Below are 20,228 nucleotides of genomic sequence, written 5' to 3'. Positions count from 1 at the left end.
ATAGCCGAGTACTGACGGAGGTAACCGAGGACCCGCCTCCTCGCGGGTGTAGCCGAGAAGTGACGGAGGTAACCGAGGACCCGCCTCCTCGCGGGTGTAGCCGAGAAGTGACGGAGGTAACCGAGGACCCGCCTCCTCGCGGGTGTAGCCGAGAAGTGACGGAGGTAACCGAGGACCCGCCTCCTCGCGGGTGTAGCCGAGAAGTGACGGAGGTAACCGAGGACCCGCCCCTCCACGCGGAAGTTGCCGAGTTCTGACGGAGGCAACCGATGGGCCGTGCTACGGCCCCGCCCTCTCACGGATGTAGCCGAGGTCCGACACCGGAAGGGGAAGTGATGCCCCGCCCCATTATCGTCGGGAGCCGGACATTCCCGATACGTAGACGGAAAAAACCGAAAGGGAGACCCTATTCAAAATCCATATGGCATATTTCCCGGCGCGTGGAGGAACAAATAAAAAAAAAAATTTAAAGCTGGAGCTGGGCTTCCCGGGTTATGTAAAACGCGGTCTCGGATGGAGGTAAACGGAGCTACCGTTTACAGCCGTGACGTAGCAGCTTGGTTTCCTGGTAACGGTTGCCGTAGTGACGGGGCCTAGTCGGCGGCGCTGAGCCTGGATGGCCAAATACCCTTGCTCCGGGGAATGTCGCTGCGGCTGCCACCCGCTGGTGGTGCCCCGTAGTCAGCGCTGGCATGAGAAGGAGGTGGGCAACTGGATCCAGAAACTAGGCTTCCCCCAGTACAAGGTGAGGGCCAGGGGACACCTACACACACACACACACAATGCAGTTAGTGAGACATGGCCTTCCCCACACAAAGCCTATTGCTGCCCATATTTATCCAAATGCGAGTAAATCCTGACCCTAAGAATCTTCTTCTATAATTTCCCTCGCACTGATGTAAAGCTCACCAGCCTGTGATTTCCTGGATTATCCCTTAAACAAAGGGACAACGTTGGCCATTCTCCAGTCCTCTGGGACCTCTCCTGTAACTAAAGAGGATACAAAGATCTCATTCAAGGCCCCAGCAATTTCCTCAGCATTCTCGGGTAGATCCCATTGGGTCCTGGGGATTTGTCTACTTTAATGCCTTTCAGAGCATCCAACACCTCCTCCTGTTTTATAATCGACATGCCCAGGCATATCAATACACCCTGGATCAGTGGTGCTGGAAGAGCACAGCAATTCAGGCAGCATCCGAGGACAGGCAAAATCGACGTTTCGGGCAAAAGCCCTTCATCAGGAATAAAGGCAGAGAGCCTGAAGCGTGGAGAGATAAGCTAGAGGGGGGGGTGGGGGTGGGGGGTTCCCTGACCTATCACCTTCATCTCCTTCCCCACCTACCTATTGTACTCTATGCTACTCTCTCCCCACCCCCACCCTCCTCTAGCTTATCTCTCCATGCTTCAGGCTCTCTGCCTTTATTCCTGATGAAGGGCTTTTGCCCGAAACGTCGATTTTGCCTGTCCTCGGATGCTGCCTGAATTGCTGTGCTCTTCCAGCACCACTGATCCAGAATCTGGTTTCCAGCATCTGCAGTCATTGTTTTTACCTCGTTGATTTTAACCCTACTGCGAATCCTCTTGCAAGGATGCCTGCCTTGAAGAAGTTTTCCTCCTCTCTCTACAAGAATCTCAGGGAGTCTCTCTCTCACTGCAACTCCCAGGTCATTTCCTCAGCCCTGAAGCTCTTAACCTCCAGTAACTCGACCTGTCCGGACTTGTCCGACCTGCCCAGCTCCTTTTCCACCTATCCACTCCACCCTCTCTTCCCTGACCTATCACCTTCATCTCCTTCCCCACCTACCTATTGTACTCTATGCTACTCTCTCCCCACCCCCACCCTCCTCTAGCTTATCTCTCCATGCTTCAGGCTCTCTGCCTTTATACCTGATGAAGGGCTTTTGCCCGAAACGTCGATTTTGCCTGTCCTCGGATGCTGCCTGAATTGCTGTGCTCTTCCAGCACCACTAATCCAGAATCTGGTTTCCAGCATCTGCAGTCATTGTTTTTACCATATCAATACACCCTCCTGAGACTCATCATCCACCATGTCCTTCTCTTTAGTGAATGCCAATGCAAAGTACTCATTAAGGACCTCACCCACTTCCTTCAGCTCCCACTCATGAATTCCCTCCTTTGTTCATGATTGGACCTACCCTTTCCCTAACTATCCTTTTTACTCCTTATATATGTATAAAATGCCTTGGGACTTTCCTTCACCTTGTTTGCCAAGGATATTCCATGGCCCCTTTTGGCCCTCCTAACTCCATGTTTAAGTTCTTTCCTGCTATCTTTATATTTTTTAGGGTTCTGTCTGTCTTTTGTTTCCTAAATCTTATGTGTGCCTCCTTCCTTTTTCTTTCTGACTAAGCTCTCAATTTCTCTTATAATCCAAGATTCCCAAGTCTTGCCATCGTTATCCTTCATTTTCACAGGAACATGCTGGTCTAATCAACTGCTGCTTTAAAAGATTCCACATGTCAGATGTGGTTTTACCCTCAAACAGCCACCCCAATCTACATTCCCCAGTTCCTGTCTAATATTGTACTATTTAGCCTTTCACCAATTTAGTATCAAGTTAGGGCTACTACTCAAAATAGGCACAAACTGTCCTGCGTTCAAGTTTTTATACACTTTGATTGTTGTCTTCGGCCTCTCTGGTTCTGGTTCCCGGTTGCTGATCAAGTTAAAACCGCTACGAGCAGTTGTAATGACTGCCAACTTCTCCTAGAATTCTCCTCTGTTGCTTCTTACCAGTGCCTTCTGTTGGATGCTCTTCCTCTTGTTGACCACCAGGTCCTCTGCAACCCCCTTCTGAGCTTTGGTGACTGAACCAATGTCTCCCAGCTTCCTCCTCACTCGCTTCTCACCGTTGACTTTGGAGAGCTACCAGATTCGAAATGGTACCACTGCTTTCTTCCCACACCCACAGATGCTGCCAGACCTGCAATTTCTGGTTTCGTTTCAGATCTCCAGCATCTGCGGTTCTTTGTTTTATTCTTCCTTATTAATTTTGATCCCTTTTAGTGACAGAGTTTCTTCCTCGGTTGCCATGCTTGGCAGCATACGTTTCTTTTGTAAAGGCAATGTATTCATTTAACACCTCAGCCATGACCCCTGCCTCCATGTGTAAATACCTTTTTGGTCTCTAATCAGCCTTCTCCTTCAACAACTGTTTTACTATTTATATACTTATAGACAATTTTGGGATTTCCGTTTATGTTAGCTGCTAGTTTTTTTTTCATAGTTCCTCTTTTTTTTATTTCAAAAATATATTTTATTCATAAAATATTTTGATGGTCTGTACAGTTGGTCATGCCATACATGCGTAAACATTTGCATACAGAGATCAGAATTTATCATTTGTACATACAGGTCTGTAAGTTTATCAATCATATGTCCATATATTTAGCTGAGGCGTCAGCAGAGCCCAAAAGACTGCGTGGGCCCCCTGTCCTTCTTAGGCAGGCAGATGTTACACGGTGGTCTTTCCCCACCGCGCCTTGGCGGTAGCTGCCCCAAGCTTCAGTGCGTCCCTCAACACGTAGTCCTGGACCTTGGAATGTGCCAGTCTGCAACACTCAGTCAGGATCAACTCCTTCAGCTGGAAGATCAACAGGTTTCGGACCTCCCAGAGAGCGTCCTTCACCGAGTTGATGATCCTCCAGGCACAGTTATGTTCGTCTCGGTGTGCGTCCTGGGGAACAGGCCGTAGAGCACGGAGTCCCGCGTCACGGAGCTGCTCGGGACGAACCTCTACAAATACCGCTGCATTCCTCTCCAGACTTCTTCTGCGTAGGCACATTCCAGAAGGAGATGTGTGACAGTCTCATCCCCCCGCAGCCGCTTCGAGGGCAGCGTGCAGTGCGGCTGAGAGTCCGGACGTGCATAAAGGATCTCACAGGCAGAGCCCTTCTCACCACCAGCCAAGCCATGTCTTGGTGCTTGTTGGAAAGTTCTGGCGATGAGGCATTCTGCCAACTGGCTTTGACAGTCTGCTCAGGGAACCGCTCGATAGGATTTGCCCTCTCCTTTTCCCGAAGGGTCTCGAGGACACTACATGCTGACCACTTCCTGATGGACTTGTGGTCAAAGGTGTTTTTCTTCATAAACTTCTCCACGAAGGACAGGTGATACGGAACGGTCCAACTACTCGGAGCGTTCCGCGGCAGCGAGGCCAGGCCCATCCTTCGCAACACCGGGGACAGGTAGAACCTCAGTACATAGTGACACTTGGTGTTTGTCTACCGGGGATCCACGCACAGCTTGATGCAGCCACACATGTGGCCATCAGGGTGAGGGTGGCATTGGGTGCATTTTGTCCCCCGTTGCCCAGATCTTTATCCATCGAGTCCCTTCGGACACAGTCCATCTTAGATCTCCATATAAATTGGAAGATGGCCAGGGTGACTGCAGCGGCACAGGTTCTGGGAATAGGCCAGACCTGTGCCAAGTATAACAGCAATGACAGTGCCTCACACCTGATGACCAGGTTTTTTTCCCACGATGGAGAGCGACCGTAGCTTCCATCTGCCCAGTTTCTGCCTCACTTTGCTGATACGCTCCTCCCAAGACTTGGCACACGCCCCAGCCCCCCCCCGAATCAAATACCCAGCACCTTCAGGTGGTCGGTCCTGACGGTGAAGGGGATCGAGGATTGGTCGGCCCAGTTCCCGAAGAGCATGGCCTCGCTCTTGCCTCGGTTTACCTTGGCCCCGAGGCCCGTTCGAACTGGTCACATATGCACATGAGTCTGTGCACGGACAGCGGATCCGAGCAGAAAATGGCGATGTCATCCATGTGCAGGGAGGCCTTAACCTGCAGGCCCCCCCTGCCAGGAATAGTCACCCCTCTCAGGCTCGCATCCTTCCTCTTTATTTGCTTCCATCCTCCTTGCACCTGTCTTTAGCAAACCTTTTCTTTCTAATGTTAATTTCTACCTCCACCATTCACAGCACTTTGGTCCTGTTTGTCTTACTGTTTCCATCACAGGAAATGTACATCAACTGGACCATAAGACATAGGAGCAAAAATTAGGCCATTCAGCCCATGGAGTCTGCTCTGCCATTCAGTCATCGCTTTCTCCCTGTAATCTTTGATCTCCTTGGCAATCAAACAATTACCTATCTCTGTTTTAAATATACTCAATGACCTGGCCTCCACAGCTTTCTGTTTTGGAGGGAATCCTGAGGGACAGGATGTACATGTATTTGGAAAGGCAAGGACTGATTAGGGATAGTCAACATGGCTTTATGTGTGGGAAATCATGTCTCACAAACTTGATTGAGTTTTTTGAAGAAGTAACAAAGAAGATTGATGAGGGCAGAGCAGTAGATGTGACCTATATGGACTTCAGTAAGGCGTTTGACAAGTTTCCCATGGGAGACTGATTAGCAAGATTAGATCTCATGGAATACAGGGAGAACTAGCCATTTGGATACAGAACTGGCTCAAAGGTAGAAGAAAGAGGGTGGTGGTGGAGGGTTGTTTTTCAGACTGGAGGCCTGTGACCAGTGGAGTGCCACAAGGATCGGTGCTGGGCCCTCTACTTTTTGTCATTTACATAAATGATTTGGATGCGAGCATAAGAGGTACAGTTAGTAAGTTTGCAGATGACACCAAAATTGGAGGTGTAGTGGACAGCGAAGAGAATTACCTCAGATTATAACAGGATCTTGACCAGATGGGCCAATGGGCTGAGAAGTGGCAGATGGAGTTTAATTCAGATAAATGCGAAGTGCTGCATTTTGGGAAAGCAAATCTTAGCAGGACTTATACACTTAATGGTAAGGTCCTAGGGAGTGTTGCTGAACAAAGGGACCTTGGAGTGCAGGTTCATAGCTCCTTGAAAGTGGAGTCGCAGGTAGATAGGATAGTGAAGAAGGCGTTTGGTATGCTTTCCTTTATTGGTCAGAGTATTGAGTACAGGAGTTGGGAGGTCATGTTGGGCTGTACAGGACATTGGTTAGGCCACTGTTGGAATATTGCGTGCAATTCTGGTCTCCTTCCTATCAGAAAGATGGTGTGAAACTTGAAAGGGTTCAGAAAAGATTTAAAAGGATGTTGCTAGGGCTGGAGGATCTGAACTACAGGGAGAGGCTGAACAGGCTGAGGCTGTTTTCCCTGGAGTGTAGGAGGCTGAGGGGTGACCTTATAGAGGTTTACAAAATTATGAGGGGCATGGATAGGATAAATAGACAAAGTCTTTTCCCTGGGGTTGGGGAGTCCAGAATTAGAGGGCATAGGTTTAGGGTGAGAGGGGAGAAATATAGAAGAGACCTAAGGGGCAACGTTTTCATGCAGAGGGTGGTACGTTTATGGATGTGGTGGAGGCTGGTATAATTGTAACATTTAAGAGGCATTTAGTTGGGTATATGAATAGGAAGGGTTTGGAGGGATATGGGCCGGGTGCTGGCAGGTGGGACTAGATTGGATTGGGATATCTGGTCGGCATGGACAGGTTGGACTGAAGGGTCTGCTTCCATGCTGTACATCTCTATGACTGTATGTGGTCTGACCAGAAACTTATAAAGCCTCAGAAGTACATCCCTGCTTTTATATTCTAATCGTCTCGATGAATGACAACATTATATTTGCCTTCCTAACTACCGACTAAACTTGCAAGTTTACCTTATGAGAAACCTGGACAAGGACTCCTAAGTCCCTTTGCACTTCAGATTTCTGAATTTTCTCCCCATTTAGAAAATAGTTCATGTCTCTATTCTTCCTACTAAAGTGCTTGGCCTCACACTTTCCCATGTTGTATTTCATCTATCACTTCTTTGTCCACTTTCCTCATTTGTCTAAATCTTCCTGCAGCCTCCCCACCTGCCCCTCCACCTATCTTTGTACCATCTGCACACTTAGGCAGAATGCCCTCAGTTCCTTCATCCAGATCCTTAATGTATAAAGTGAGAAGTTGTGGTCCTAACACTGACCCTTCTGAAATACCACTACTCACTGGCTTCTATCCTGACAAGGACTCTTTTATCTCCACCCTCTACCTTCTGCCAGAAGCCAATCTTCTATCCATGTTAGTACCTTGCCACTAACACTATGGCACTTATCGTACTCAGCAGCCTCCTGTGCAGCACCTTATCAAAGGCCTTCTGGCCAATGGATAACGTCCATTGTCTCTCCTTGGTTTAACTTGCTTGTGACCTCCTCAAAGAATTCTAACAGATTTGTTAGGCATGACCTCCCCTTGATGAAACCATGCTGACTTTGCCCTATTTTACCATGCACCTCCAAGCAATCAGAAATCTCATCCTTCACAATGGACTCCAAAATCTTACCAACAACTGAAGCCTATTCGGCCGATAATTTCCCATCTTTTCCCTTGCTCCCTTCTTAAATGGGGGGGTTACATTAGTGATTTTCCAGTCTTCTGGGACCCTCCCTGACTCCAGTGATACCTGAAAGATCACTACGAATGCCTCCACTATCTCTTCACCTATCTTCATCTGGACACGAGGGTGTAGCCCATCTGGTTCAGGCGATTTATCTACTTTTGGACCCTTCAGTTTTTCTAGCACCATCTCCTTGCTGATGGCCACCATATGCATCTCTGCCCCCAACCTTGGATGTTACGTGTGATTCCCACTGTGAAGACTGATGCAAAATACTTATTCAGTTCCTCAGCCATTTCCTTGTTTCCCATTACTATTTCTCTAGCATTATGCCCAATGTCCCTTTAGCCCTTTATATATCTAAAGAGACTTTTGCAACCTTTCCTAATAAAACTGGCTAGCTTACTCTCATATTTAATCTTCTCCCTCCTTACTTTTTTCTTTGTTGTCCCCTGTTGGTCTTTGGAGATTTCCCACCCTCTGGCTTCCCACTGCCTTTCACCACATTACATGGAACAAGTAACATTACAGTGCAGTACAGGCTATTCAGCCATTGATGTTGCGCCAACCTGTGAGACCAATCTGAAGCCCATCTAATCTACACTATTCCATTCTCCTCCATATGCCTACCCAATGACCATTTAATTGCCCTTAAAGTTAGTGAGTCTACTACTGTTGTAGGCAGGGTATTCCACTCCCTTACTACTCTCTGAGTAAAGAAACTACCTCTTGGGCGGCACGGTGGCACAGTGGTTAGCACTGCTGCCTCACAGCGCCGGAGACCCGGGTTCAATTCCCGCCTCAGGCGACTGACTGTGTGGAGTTTGCACATTCTCCCCGTGTCTGCGTGGGTTTCCTCCGGGTGCTCCGGTTTCCTCCCACAGTCCAAAGATGTGCAGGTCAGGTGAATTGGCCATGCTAAATTGCCCGTAGTGTTAGGTAAGGGTTAAATGTAGGGGTATGGGTGGGTTGCGCTTCGGCGGGTCGGTGTGGACTTGTTGGGCCGAAGGGCCTGTTTCCACACTGTAATGTAATCTAATCTAGTAATATAATCTAATCTCTGACCTCTGTCCTATATCTACCACTCCTCAATTTAAAGCTGTGCCCCCCATGCTAGAATCACCATCCAGGGGGAAAAGGCTCTCACTGTCCACCCTGTCGAATCCTCTGATCATCTTACATGTCTCTATTAAGTCACCTGTCAACCTTCTCTCTAATGAAATCAGCCTCAAACTCCTCAGCCTTTCCTCCTAAGACCTTACCAGGCAACATCCGGTAAGTCTCCTCTGAACCCTTTCCAAAGCTTCTACATCCTTCCTAGATTGCAGTGACTAGAACTGTACGCAATACTCCAAATGCGGCCGCACCAGAGTTTTGTATAGCTGGAACATGACCTCATGGCACCGAAACTCAATCCCTCTACCAATAAAAGTTAACACACTGTACGCCTTCTTAACAATCCTATCAACCTGGGTGGCAACTTTCAGGGATCTATGTACATGGACACCGAGATCTCTCTGCTCATCCACACTATCAAGAATCTTACCGTTAGCCCAGTATTCTGTATTCCTGTTAGTCCTTCCAAAGTGAATCACCTCACACTTTTCCACATTACACTCCATTTGCCACCTCTTAGCCCAGCTCTGCAGCTTATCTATGTCCCTCTGTAACCTGCAACATCCTTTGGCACTGTCCGCAACTCCATCAACTTTAGTGTCATCCGCAAATTTACTAACCCATCCTTCTGTGCACTCATCCACGTTATTTATAAAAATGATAAACAGCAGTGTCCCCAGAACAGATCCTTGTGGCACACCACTTGTAACTGAACTCCAGGATGAACATTTCCCATCAACCGCCACCCTCTCCTTCTTTCAGCTAGCCAATTTCTGATACAAACTACTAAATCACCCTCAATCTCATATCTCCATATTTTCTGCAATAGCCTACCATGGGGAACCTTATCAAATGCCTTTCTGAAATCCATATACACCACATCAACCACTTTACCCTCATCCACCTGTTTGGCATCCATGGCATATCATGTTGCCCCTCAACCTCCGGCATTCCAGTGAAAACTATGACTCTATAAAACAAACCCAGTCTATCTAACCTTTCTTCATAGCTAAATTCCCCCATACCAGGCAACATCCTGGTAAACCTTCTCTGTACCTTCTGCAAAGCATCCACATCCTTCTGGTAGTGTGGTGACCAGAACTGGATGCAGTATTCCAAGTGTAGAGTAACTAAAGTTCAATAAAGCTGCAGCATAACTTGCTTACCCTTCTACTCAATGCCCCTTCCAATGGAGGCAAGCATGCCAAAGGCCTTTTTTTTACCACCTATTACTACCTGTGCTGCCACCTTCAGTGATCTGTGCACCTGCACACCAGATCCCTCTGCATATCAATACTCCTAAAGGTTCTCCCATTCACTCTAATTTCCACCATACTTGACTCTCCAAAATGCATCACCTCACATTTGTATGGATTAAACTCTATCTGCCATTTTTCTGCCTTTGCCTCCAACTGATCTATTTTCTGTATCCTGATAATCCTCCTCACTATTCGCAACTTCACCAATCTTTGTATTGTCTTCAACTTACTAATTAGACCAGTTACATTTTCCTCTAAAACATATATATAGCCCACAAACAGCAGAGGTCCCAGCACTAATCACTGTGGAACACTAGTAGTCACATCCCTCCATTCTGAAAAGCATCCTTCCACCACTATCCTCTGTCTCCTAAGACAAAGCCATATCTGTATCCATCATGCCAGATTGATCCTGATACGAAGTGACTTCCTCTTTTGTATCAGTCTGCCTTGAGGGACCTTGTCAAAGGCTTTACTGAAGTCCATGTAGAGCACATCAACCGCTTTTTCCTCATCGGTCATCTTTGTCTCCTCCCCAAAAAGCCTGATCAAGTTATTGAGGCATAACCTCCCACCTTGCACAAAACCATGCTGTTTATCGTGAATAAGACCTACTAAATGTGTGTAGATCTTGTCCGTGAGAGTCTTTTCTAATAAGTTCCCTACCACTGACGTGAGACTCACCGGCCTATGATTTCCAGGGTTATCCTTGTTACCTTTATAAAACAATGGGACAATATTAGTTATTCTCCAGTCCTCTGGGACATCACCTATGGCCAAGAAGATAGAAAGATTTATGTCAATGTTCAGTAATTTGTTCTCTTGCCTCCCTTAATCTTTGAGGATAGATCCCATTAGGACCTAGGGACTTATCTATCTTAACACGTTTTTTAAGACACACAACACCTCTTCCTTTTTAATAGCAACTTGGCTGAGAACTTCAACACTCCCTTCATCTCACCTAACTCTTCTTGCTCCACACAGATTCCCTCCTTCGTCCTTGAATGGGCTTTTTATACATAAAAAGCCTTGGGATTCTCCTTAATCCTGTTTGCTAATGACTTTTCATTACCCCTTTTAGTCCTTCTAATTCTTTGTTTAAGTTCTTTCCTTCTTTCCATATATACTTCAAGGGCTTCGTCAGTTCCCACCTTGCTAGACCTTATGTTTGCTTCCATTTTCTTTTTAACCAAGGTCATAGCATCCCTAGCCATTCAAGGTTCACATAACTTGCCATTACCTAGCCTTCATTATTGCAGGAACGTGCTGCTCCTGAACTCTTATGAATGCCCGCTTGATCTACTCCCACATATCTGATGTGGATTTCCCCTGAAACAGCTGCCTCTAATCAAAATTCTCCAGTTCCTGTCTAATATTGTTGTAGTTTGCCTTCCCCGAATTTAGCACCTTTACCTGAGGACTGCTGTTAACCCCTTTCATTCATGAGTATCTTAAAACTCACGATATTATGGTCACTACTCCCTAAATGCTCCCTATTGAAACTTCACTCACCTGGCCGGGCTCGTTTCCCAAAACCAGGTCCAGTATAACCTCTTCCCTGGTTGGACTGTTTACATACTGTATCAAGAAATCCTCCTGAGTGATCCTTACAAATTCTGCCCCATCCAAGCCCCTGGCACAAAGTAAATCTCAGGCAATACAGGGCAAATTAAAATCACCCACCACAACAACACTGCTGTTTTTACATCTTTCCAAAATCTGTCGACATATTCTCTCCTCTATCTCCTGCTGACTGCTGGAAGGCCTGCAGTATACCCCCAGCATTCTGATTTCACCTTTCCTATTCCTGAGTTTTACCCATGTTGCCTTGCTGCATGAGTCCTCTCATGTATCCTCCCTCAGTACGGCTGTGAGATACTCCTTTGCCAGTAATGCAAGTCCCCCGTCCCTTTTACCCCCCTCCCCCCCCCCTCCTTATCACACCTGAAACGTCTAAATCCTGGGACATTGAGCTGCCAGTTCTGTCCCTCTTTCAGCCAAGTCTCCGTAATTGCAATAGAATCATAGTTCCAATTACTAACCAAACTTCTCAGTTCATCTACCTTGCTTATTATACTTCTTGCATTGAAACACCTCCCCTGCTTTTTTCAGCAGTGTTTCTCTGACTGTTCTTAATCATGTGTGCCTTGGTTTCTACCTCTCCCTCAATTTTTGTATCTTCTGCCCTACTCTTCTGGTTCCCATCCTCCTGCCACACTAGTTTAAACCCTCCAAATCAATCTCAGTCCTGCCCAAATGTAACCCTTTCAGTTTTTACAAGTCCCACCTCCCCCAGAAACGGTTCCAGTGCTCCACAGATCTGAACCCTCCCTCGCACACCATCTTTTTCAGCCACATGTTCAGCCTATATATCCTGTTGTTTCTACTCTGACTAGCTCAAGGCACTGGTAGTAATCCTGAGATAGCTACCTTTTGAGGTCCTACATTTCAACTTTTTTCCTGGTTCTCATTATCCTGCTTTTAGGACCTCATCCCTTTCTTTACCTGTGTGGTTAGTACCAACATGTAATAGGACCACTGGCTGTTCACTCTCCCCATCCAGAACGTCTGCAACCGCTCCAAGACATCCAGGACCCGAGCACCAGGGAGGCAACACACCATCATAGACTCTTGTTTAGAACATAGAACATTACAGTGCAGTGCAGGCTCTTCGGCCCTCGATGTTGTGTTGACTGTGAAGCCCATCATCCATACGTCTATCCAATGATCATTTAAATGCTCTTTAAAGTTGGCGAGTCTACTACTGTTGCAGGCAGGATGTTCCACGCCCTTAATATTCTCTGGGTAAAGAAAATACCTCAGGCATCTGTCCTATATCTATCACCCCTCAATTTAAAGCTATGTCCTCTCGTGCTAGCCATCACCATCCGTGGTCTGCAGCATTAGAAACACCTATCTGTTCCCCTTTATGATTGGATCCCCTATAACCATAGCATTTCTATGCCTATTTCTCCATCCCTCTGTAGCAGACGTAACCATGATACTATGAATTTGGTTGCTGCTGATATCCCTTGAGATACCATTCCCCTCACCAGTATCCAAAATGGTAATTCTGTTTTGCAGGGGAATAGCCACAGGAGATTAGCCCTCCTGCACTGCTCAGCGGTCATCCTTTCCCTTCCAACCCGTGGAGTCTGCAGTGTGACCACCTGCCTATACATGTTATCCACGACATTCGCTCCCTCGCAAATGCTCCACAGTGTGCCGAGACGCTGCTCCAGCTCTAAAACCCAGGCATCCGGGAGCTGCCGCTGGAGACGCTTCTTGCTCACATGTAGGTGTCCAGCATTAGCATTGTGCCTGGCCTCCCAACCCGAGCAAGAGGAGCGGTCTACGATTTAGATCTCTCTTGCCATGTCTTAGCCCTTTAATTTAGCTAATCCTTACAACGTCAGATACGTTTAATAATAAATTGAAGGTTCTGATGCTCTCTGCTTCAACAATAATTTCTCAAAACTCAGGCTATTTGACTCCCCCGGTTCTAATTATCAACCATATAATTTTTCAGCTGCTACTGAAATGCGCCCAGAGACCAAGTGTCACCCATCCTCACTGCCTAGTTCCATTCGATAGCAACTCTTGAGTCATGTTTTTCTGTTTTTTCTTCCAGGACTGTTTTGTATCAAACAGAATCACTGGCAGGAAACTTATTTTCGTCAACTGTTCCACCTTGCCTCGTATAGGAATCACAGACTTTGAACATATAAAGGTCAGTGCCTAGTTTGAGGCATCTCCTGTTGGTGCCATCTTTTAATCAGATGCCATCTGACTGAGATATGAATAGTCAGATGCTATGTACTTATGTTTGTATTCTTGATAGAAGCTTCCACATCCATATTTTTATTCGAAATTTTACTACTTGTTCCCATCAACTGTTAACAAATCTGAGGGTAACAGGACTAAGCAGAAAGTTCAGAGAAAATGTGTTAACATAGGTATAGTAACACCAGCTGGGCTATTTTGGAACCTGTCAATGTCAACTGGTCACACTAGGTTGCATTCTCTGGCCATTAGTGGTTCTGTAGCACCCTCACTAATACTACTAACGTAGGAATTTACAACTGAAAATGTGATAAGTGCAATGAATATGCTAACATGAAGCCCCATCCCATTGCACAGGTGGATATGTAAGATTCTGTGGCACTGTTTTGAAGAGGGGCAGGGGAACTCTCCCTTGAACATTATCACTAAAATAAATGATCTGGTCATTATCATGGTGCTGATTCTGGAAGCTTGCTGTAGGCAATTTGACTGTCGAATTACCCACATTACAACAACGACTACATTGCGAATGCATTGAATTGGCTGAAAAACCACTGTGAGATCTCTGGCGGTTATGAAAACTGCTATATCGGTGCAAATTATTAAAATGCAGAGGGTTCAGAAAAGATTTGCCAGGATTTTCCTGGGAATGGAGGGTTTGAGTTATATCAATACGCTGGACAGGCTGGGAGTTTTTTCATTGGAGTGTAAGAGGTTGTGGGCTGACCTTTATAGAGGTTCATGAAATTATGAGTGACACAGAGAAGGTGAATAGCAAAAGTCTTTTCCATGAAGTGGAGGAGTTCAAAACTAGGGAGCATTTTTTAAGGTGAGAGGAAAAAAAATTTAAAAAGAACACGAGGGGAAACGTTTCTACACAGAGAGTGGTTTGTGTGTGGAATGAGCTGCCAGAGGATATGCTGAATACATGTACAGTTACAATGTTTGAAAGACATAGATAAGACTGAAGACAAAAGATTTGGAGGAATACGGACCAAACAAAAGCAGATAGGACTAGTTTAGTTTGGGAATGTAGTCTGCATGGACTAGTTGGACTGAAGGGTCCATTTCTGTACTGTATGACTATAAGACTTCTCTTTTTATTTGCATTGAAATAGCTGTAAGCCTGGGGAGGGGCAGCAGAATACACTTATAAAATTCACTGATATATCTGCTCCACTGCAGTTCTGATTCCTTGTGGATCCTGGATTTTAATCACTTCACCATTGCTGACCACATCTTCAGATCCAGAATTTCCCCCCCCCGCTAACTAAGACCATAAGACATAGGAGTGGAAGTAAGGCCATTCAGCCCATCAAGTCCACTCCACCATTTAATCATGGCTGATGGGCATTTCAACTCCACTCTCCCCGTAGCCCTCCAACGCATCTCATCCACATCCTGCATCTCTGCCCTCAACAAGAGAATTTGGGAGGAGGCCAAGGACCTGCATGACCTTGGCGGAGTGGGAGGGGGAGTTAAAGTGTTCAGCCACGGGGCGGTTGGGTTGGTTGGTGCAGGTGCCCCAGAGGTGTTCTCTGAAACATTCCGCAAGTAGGCGGCCTGTCTCCCCAATGTAGAGGAGGCCACATCGGGTGCAGCGGATGCAGTAAATGATGTGTGTGGATCTCTGCCCTCAAACCCCACCCCTCCAACCGTAACAAGTTCAGAATCCCCCGGTCCTCACCTTCCACCCTTTTGTATAAACCGCATCATCCGCCACCTCCAAACGGACCCCACCACCAGGGATATATTTCTCTCCCCACGCCTTTCTGCAAAGACCGTTCCCTCCGTGACTACCTGCTCAGGTCCACGACCCCCAACAACCCACCCTCCCGTCCTGGCACCCTCCCCTGCCACCGCAGAAATTATAAAACCTGCGCCCACACCCCCTCCCTCACCTCCATCCAAGGCCCCAAAGGAGCCTTCCACATCCATCAAAGTTTTACCTGCACATCCACCAATATCATTTATTGTATCCATTGCTCCCGATGCGGTCTTCTCTACACCGGGGAGACTGGACACCACCTCGCAGAGCACTTTAGGGAACATCTCCAGGACACCCGCACCAATCAACCCCACCGCCCTGTGGCCCAACATTTCAACTCCCCCTCCCACTCTGCCGAGGACATGGAGGTCCTGGGCCTCCTCCACCGCCGCTCCCTCACCACCCAATGCCTGGAGGAAGAACACCTCAACTTCTGCCTCAGGACCCTCCAACTCCAGGGCATCAATATGGACTTCACCAGTTTCCTCATTTCCCCTCCCCGTTCCAACCTTCCATCTCAGCACTGTCCCCATGACCTGTCCTACCTGCCAATCTTCTTCCCCACCTATCCACTCCACCTTCCTCTCTGACCTATCACCTCCATCCCTACCCCCATCCATCTATTGTACACTTTGCTACCTTCTCCCCAGCCCAAACCCCCCCTCCCATTTTTCTCTCCACCCGGAGGCTCCCTGCCTTCATTCCTGATGACAGGCTTTTGCCTGAAATGTCGACTTTCCTGCTCCTCACCTTGCTGCGTGACCTGTTGTGCTTTTCCAGCACCACTAATCTCGACTCTGATTTCCAGCATCTGCAGTCCTCACTTTTGCCTCAATGTTTAACGGCCTCCATTGCATTCCGTGGCAAGGAATTCTCTCTGAAATCTCTCTGACTTTCTCACTTTTTTAAGATGCACATCAAGCTTTTACTAACCCATCTTAATATCTCCATAAGTAGCTCAATTGCAAATTGTGGTCTTCCTATAAAATTTCACTTGTGGATATGAGGGTTTCTGACTTGACCAGCATTTACTGCCCATCCCTAATTGCACTGCATTCTGTAACCACTTCAGTCCTGGGCAGTGCTATTTGTGGGGGAGTTCTAGGGTTTTGATTCAGCGACAGCAATTGCCCTCTTGTTAAATGACTAACATTTTTAGTATTTTAAAGGCACTACATAAATGGATAATGCTGTTGTTTTTAGGTGATTTCCCATGAGATTCAGAAACTGCTGGACATCGAGGAGCCGCTCTGGAGTCGGAGTATTTCCAAACCCCACAGAGATCCCATGGGGTTATTCTTGGAGCGCAAAGCTCCAACAGGCCAGAGAGCTGATGCACTAACACTCGAAGAATTCCTGAAGGAGATGGATGAGTGAACCGCTCTGCACTCCAGATGCAAATTGGGAAGAACCTTGCCAGTTGTAAAGATTTCAAAGAAACCTCTGGCTTTTCAAAGTGGGGTCCCGAGGCATTGAGAGACCAACAAGAATGGGATTCCAGGCAGTCTGGTTATCAGATTTCTGTATTTCACAAGATGCAGTATTACGGTATTCTTGCTGCCATATCATTGTGTGTGTGTCTTTGGTCAGTGGTCTGGTCACTGATTCTTGCCACTTGTCACCACATTTATGAATTTCTACTTCCATCATATCCTGTGATAGGGCTACACTGAATACTTCATATAAATCACAAAATCCACTGGTTCTAAATTGGGAAATATCCAGGTATTTTCAGTAAATGTAAAGTGTTTGACACCAGCAAAACTGATTCTTATACAAATGGAAACATTTTGAATTATGTGAACATTCTGACAGTTAACCCCAATTATAGCAGATTGTCTGTTCAGAGGCTGTGTAGAATATCCACTGTATCTCCACCTAGCTCCAATGGTAAAATCAATTACAGTACATGCACATGTTACAAGCTAAACTACCACTCGAGATCTAAAACAAATAATTTAAGTCAATGTTATAATTGTTACTGATGATAGTTAGATTCAAGTGAGGTGAGATTTGCAGTGTCAAGTGCAATTATACTCAACCAAATTCAGAAAGAGGTGCAGGTAAGGAAAGATCCTATTTCAAAATATCAGGTCCCACCACAATTCCACTTGCCTCCCAAACTTTCCACTGTCTCTGATTTATCAGATTGCTCAGCCAACGTCCAGTCCTGCATGATCAGAAATTTTCTCCAAAATGGGAGAATTGAAACCGGTGTCTTTGATTGTAGCCAGAAAATGGACTCCCTAAATGTGATTTCCTCCATCTCTGGGAACTATTTAAGGCTGAACCAGACTGTTTGCTGCCCTTTCCTGGAATACTTTTCTGACTACAAAGCCACCCCATTGCTAAGACTACCTATACTTTTACCTCTAACACTGGCAGATGTGGGGAGGTAGGGCCATAATGGTAATGCCACTAGACTTGTCCTGAACCCTGGGCTAATGTTTTTGGGACATGAGTTTTAATCTGACCATAGTGGATTGTAAACTTTGAATTCAATTTTATTAACCAGCCTGGAATAAAAAGGTACCCTCATGGCAATCACATAATCACTGTTGATTATTGTAAATGTCACTACTGTCCTCTAGGGGAGGATATTTACCTGGTTAGGCCTACATGTGACTCCAGATTCACAATGTGGTTGACTCTTAACTTCTGGACTAACCAGAGATGTCCACATCTTGTGAATAACAGATTTTGATCCTGCCTGAACTGCTCAATCTTTATCGATACATTTGTTGCCTCTGGACTTCATGACTGTAATGCTCCTGTCACTTGGCATCATCATCTACCCACCAGACACTTGAGGCAACCCAGAACCTGGGTGGCTGTATTCTCACTTGCACCAAGTTCTGTGCACCCATCTTCCCAGTGGTCATTAACCTATGTAGGCAACTTCTCAATTTTAAAATTCTCAGCCTCATTTTCATTCCTCTCCATGGCTTTGTATCCCTCCATATCTCTCTAAACACCTCCAACTCCACAATCCTTTCTCTGCCTTCTTTAGTTTGACTCTTTAGGCATCCCAATTATCTTCACTGCACCTATATAGATTGTACCTTTGACTACCTAGGCCCAAAGTCTGGAATACCCTCCTACCGCCACTCTGACTGAGATATGAATAGTTAATGAGGAAGCAAAGGCATGAAAGATGTTAAGATTGAAGCTTGAGCTTAGTGGAGATCTTGTACATTCTCTGTCATTGGTAGAATTTTACCGTCCCATGTAAGGAGGCTTGGCTTCAGCCCTGACCTGACTTGCCCCACAGAGGTCAATTAATGGCCATTTCCTGCCCTGCTGCAGTTTTTAGACTGGCTGAAGATCAGGGACAGTGGAGGGGGCTGCTCCACAGGTCAGCCAGGCTTCTCTTAGAAGACTGCACCTTCCCCAGTGGCCCCTCCCTTTCTCAATCCTGCCCTCACACTGGCAGGTGCAAATCAGCCCTTACACGCCCAAAATGCTCAAGCCCAAACTCTATCACTATGATGGGTGCCACTATTGCCTCTGTGCCAGAAGGCTGAGGGATCAATCCACATTCCAGAAATATGAGCCACACATGTGACTTCTGACCCAAAACAACATAGTTGAATCTTAACTGCCCTCTGAAGTTTCACCACAGAACCAGTTCCACCACTGAACACACCAGATGGCCTCCTTCTTTAAAGACTGCAATTTCCCCTGCCACGTGGTCAACAATGCCCTCCCTGCATCTCATCCACTTCCCGCACCTCCGCCCTCGAACCCCATCTCTCCAACCACAACAAGGACAGAACCCCCCAGTCCTCACCTTCCACCCCACCAACTCTGTATACATTGCAACATCCTCCGCCATTTCCACCACCTACAAACGGACCCCACCACCAGAGATATATTTTCCTCTGCACCCCTATCCTCTTTCTGTAAAGACCATTCACTCTGCGACTCCCTCGTCAGGTCCGTGCCCCCACCAACCCACCCTTCCCTCCTTCGCACCTTTCCCCTGCCACCGCAGGAATTGCAAAACCTGCGCCTACACCTCCCCCACCCCACCTCCATCCAGATCCGTTAAAGTTTTACCTGCACTTCCACATATGTCATTTAATGTATCCATTGATCCTGATGTTGTCTCCTCTACATTAGGGAGACAGGACACCTACTTGCAGAGTGCTTCAGAGAATATCTCCGGTCCACTTGCACCAATCAACCCCACTCCCATTCATGCAGGTCCTGAGCCTCCTCCATCACCACTCCCTAACCACCTGATGCCTGGAGGAAGAATGCCTCATCTTCCGCCTCAGGACCCTCTAACTCTATGGCATCAATGTGGATTTCACCAGTTTCCTCATTTTGCTTCCTCTTACCCTATCCCAGTTCCAACTTCCAACTCGGTACCGTCCTCATGATCTGTCCATTTTCCTTCCCACCTATCCGCTCCACCCTCCTCTCTAACCTATCACCTTTACCCCCACCTCCATCCACCTATTGCACTCTCAGCTACCTCCCCCCCCCCCCCCCCCCCCCCCTCCCATTTATCTCACTAACCCCCTCGGCTCACAGCCTCATTCCTGATGAGGGGTTTTTGTCCAAAATGTCGATTCCTCTGCTCCTTAGATCTTGCCTGACCTGCTGTGCTTCTCTAGCACTACAGTCTTGACTCTAGTATTTGCAGTCCTCACTTTCACCTGCCCTCGTAAATAGTCAAGTAAGGTTGTCAGTTCAAGAGCAACAAATGAGGCTGTGACACACATATCCCATGAAGGAATACGTTTTTAAAAAGCTAGGTTAACACCTCTCTGGTGGAGCTGAGATCTCTTGACACTATTTGAAAAAGAGCAAGGGAATTCTTCTTGTGTCCTGGCCAGAGTTACTGAGGGATCATACATTGGTTATTATTTCTGCTGCTGTTTTGTCAAGTTTCTTACCAAAGCGACCACAGTTTCAAAGTGCTCCAACATTTGTAAATTATTTCTG

General features: G+C 46.7%; 1 protein-coding gene across 1 annotated transcript; it reads left to right on the top strand.

Moving 5' to 3' along the window:
- Positions 1 to 43: 43 nt before the first annotated feature.
- LOC122553328 (sterile alpha motif domain-containing protein 15-like) lies at positions 44 to 19,767 on the top strand. The gene is made up of 3 exons (XM_043696889.2): positions 44 to 745; positions 13,356 to 13,454; positions 16,479 to 19,767. The coding sequence occupies exons 1-3, from the start codon at positions 617 to 619 to the stop codon at positions 16,650 to 16,652; spliced, it is 402 nt and encodes a 133-aa protein (XP_043552824.1). The 5' UTR covers positions 44 to 616; the 3' UTR covers positions 16,653 to 19,767.
- The last annotated feature ends 461 nt before the right edge of the window (positions 19,768 to 20,228 follow it).

The sequence above is a fragment of the Chiloscyllium plagiosum genome, unplaced genomic scaffold (genome assembly GCF_037043375.1).
Source record: "Chiloscyllium plagiosum isolate Xiang-an unplaced genomic scaffold, Cpla_swu_hap1 HiC_scaffold_8, whole genome shotgun sequence".
NCBI lineage: Eukaryota > Metazoa > Chordata > Chondrichthyes > Orectolobiformes > Hemiscylliidae > Chiloscyllium > Chiloscyllium plagiosum.
This window is presented reverse-complemented; position numbering and strand designations above follow the sequence as displayed.

What these genes read in the sequence shown, in the direction of transcription:
- LOC122553328 (XM_043696889.2), top strand. Translation starts at nt 617, where the DNA reads ATGGCCAAATACCCTTGCTCCGGGGAATGTCGCTGCGGCTGCCACCCG. An exon ending in TAGGCTTCCCCCAGTACAAG is followed by an intron (nt 746 to 13,355) that starts GTGAGGGCCAGG and finishes TTTTTCTTCCAG; the next exon opens with GACTGTTTTGTATCAAACAG. An exon ending in CAGACTTTGAACATATAAAG is followed by an intron (nt 13,455 to 16,478) that starts GTCAGTGCCTAG and finishes TGTTGTTTTTAG; the next exon opens with GTGATTTCCCATGAGATTCA.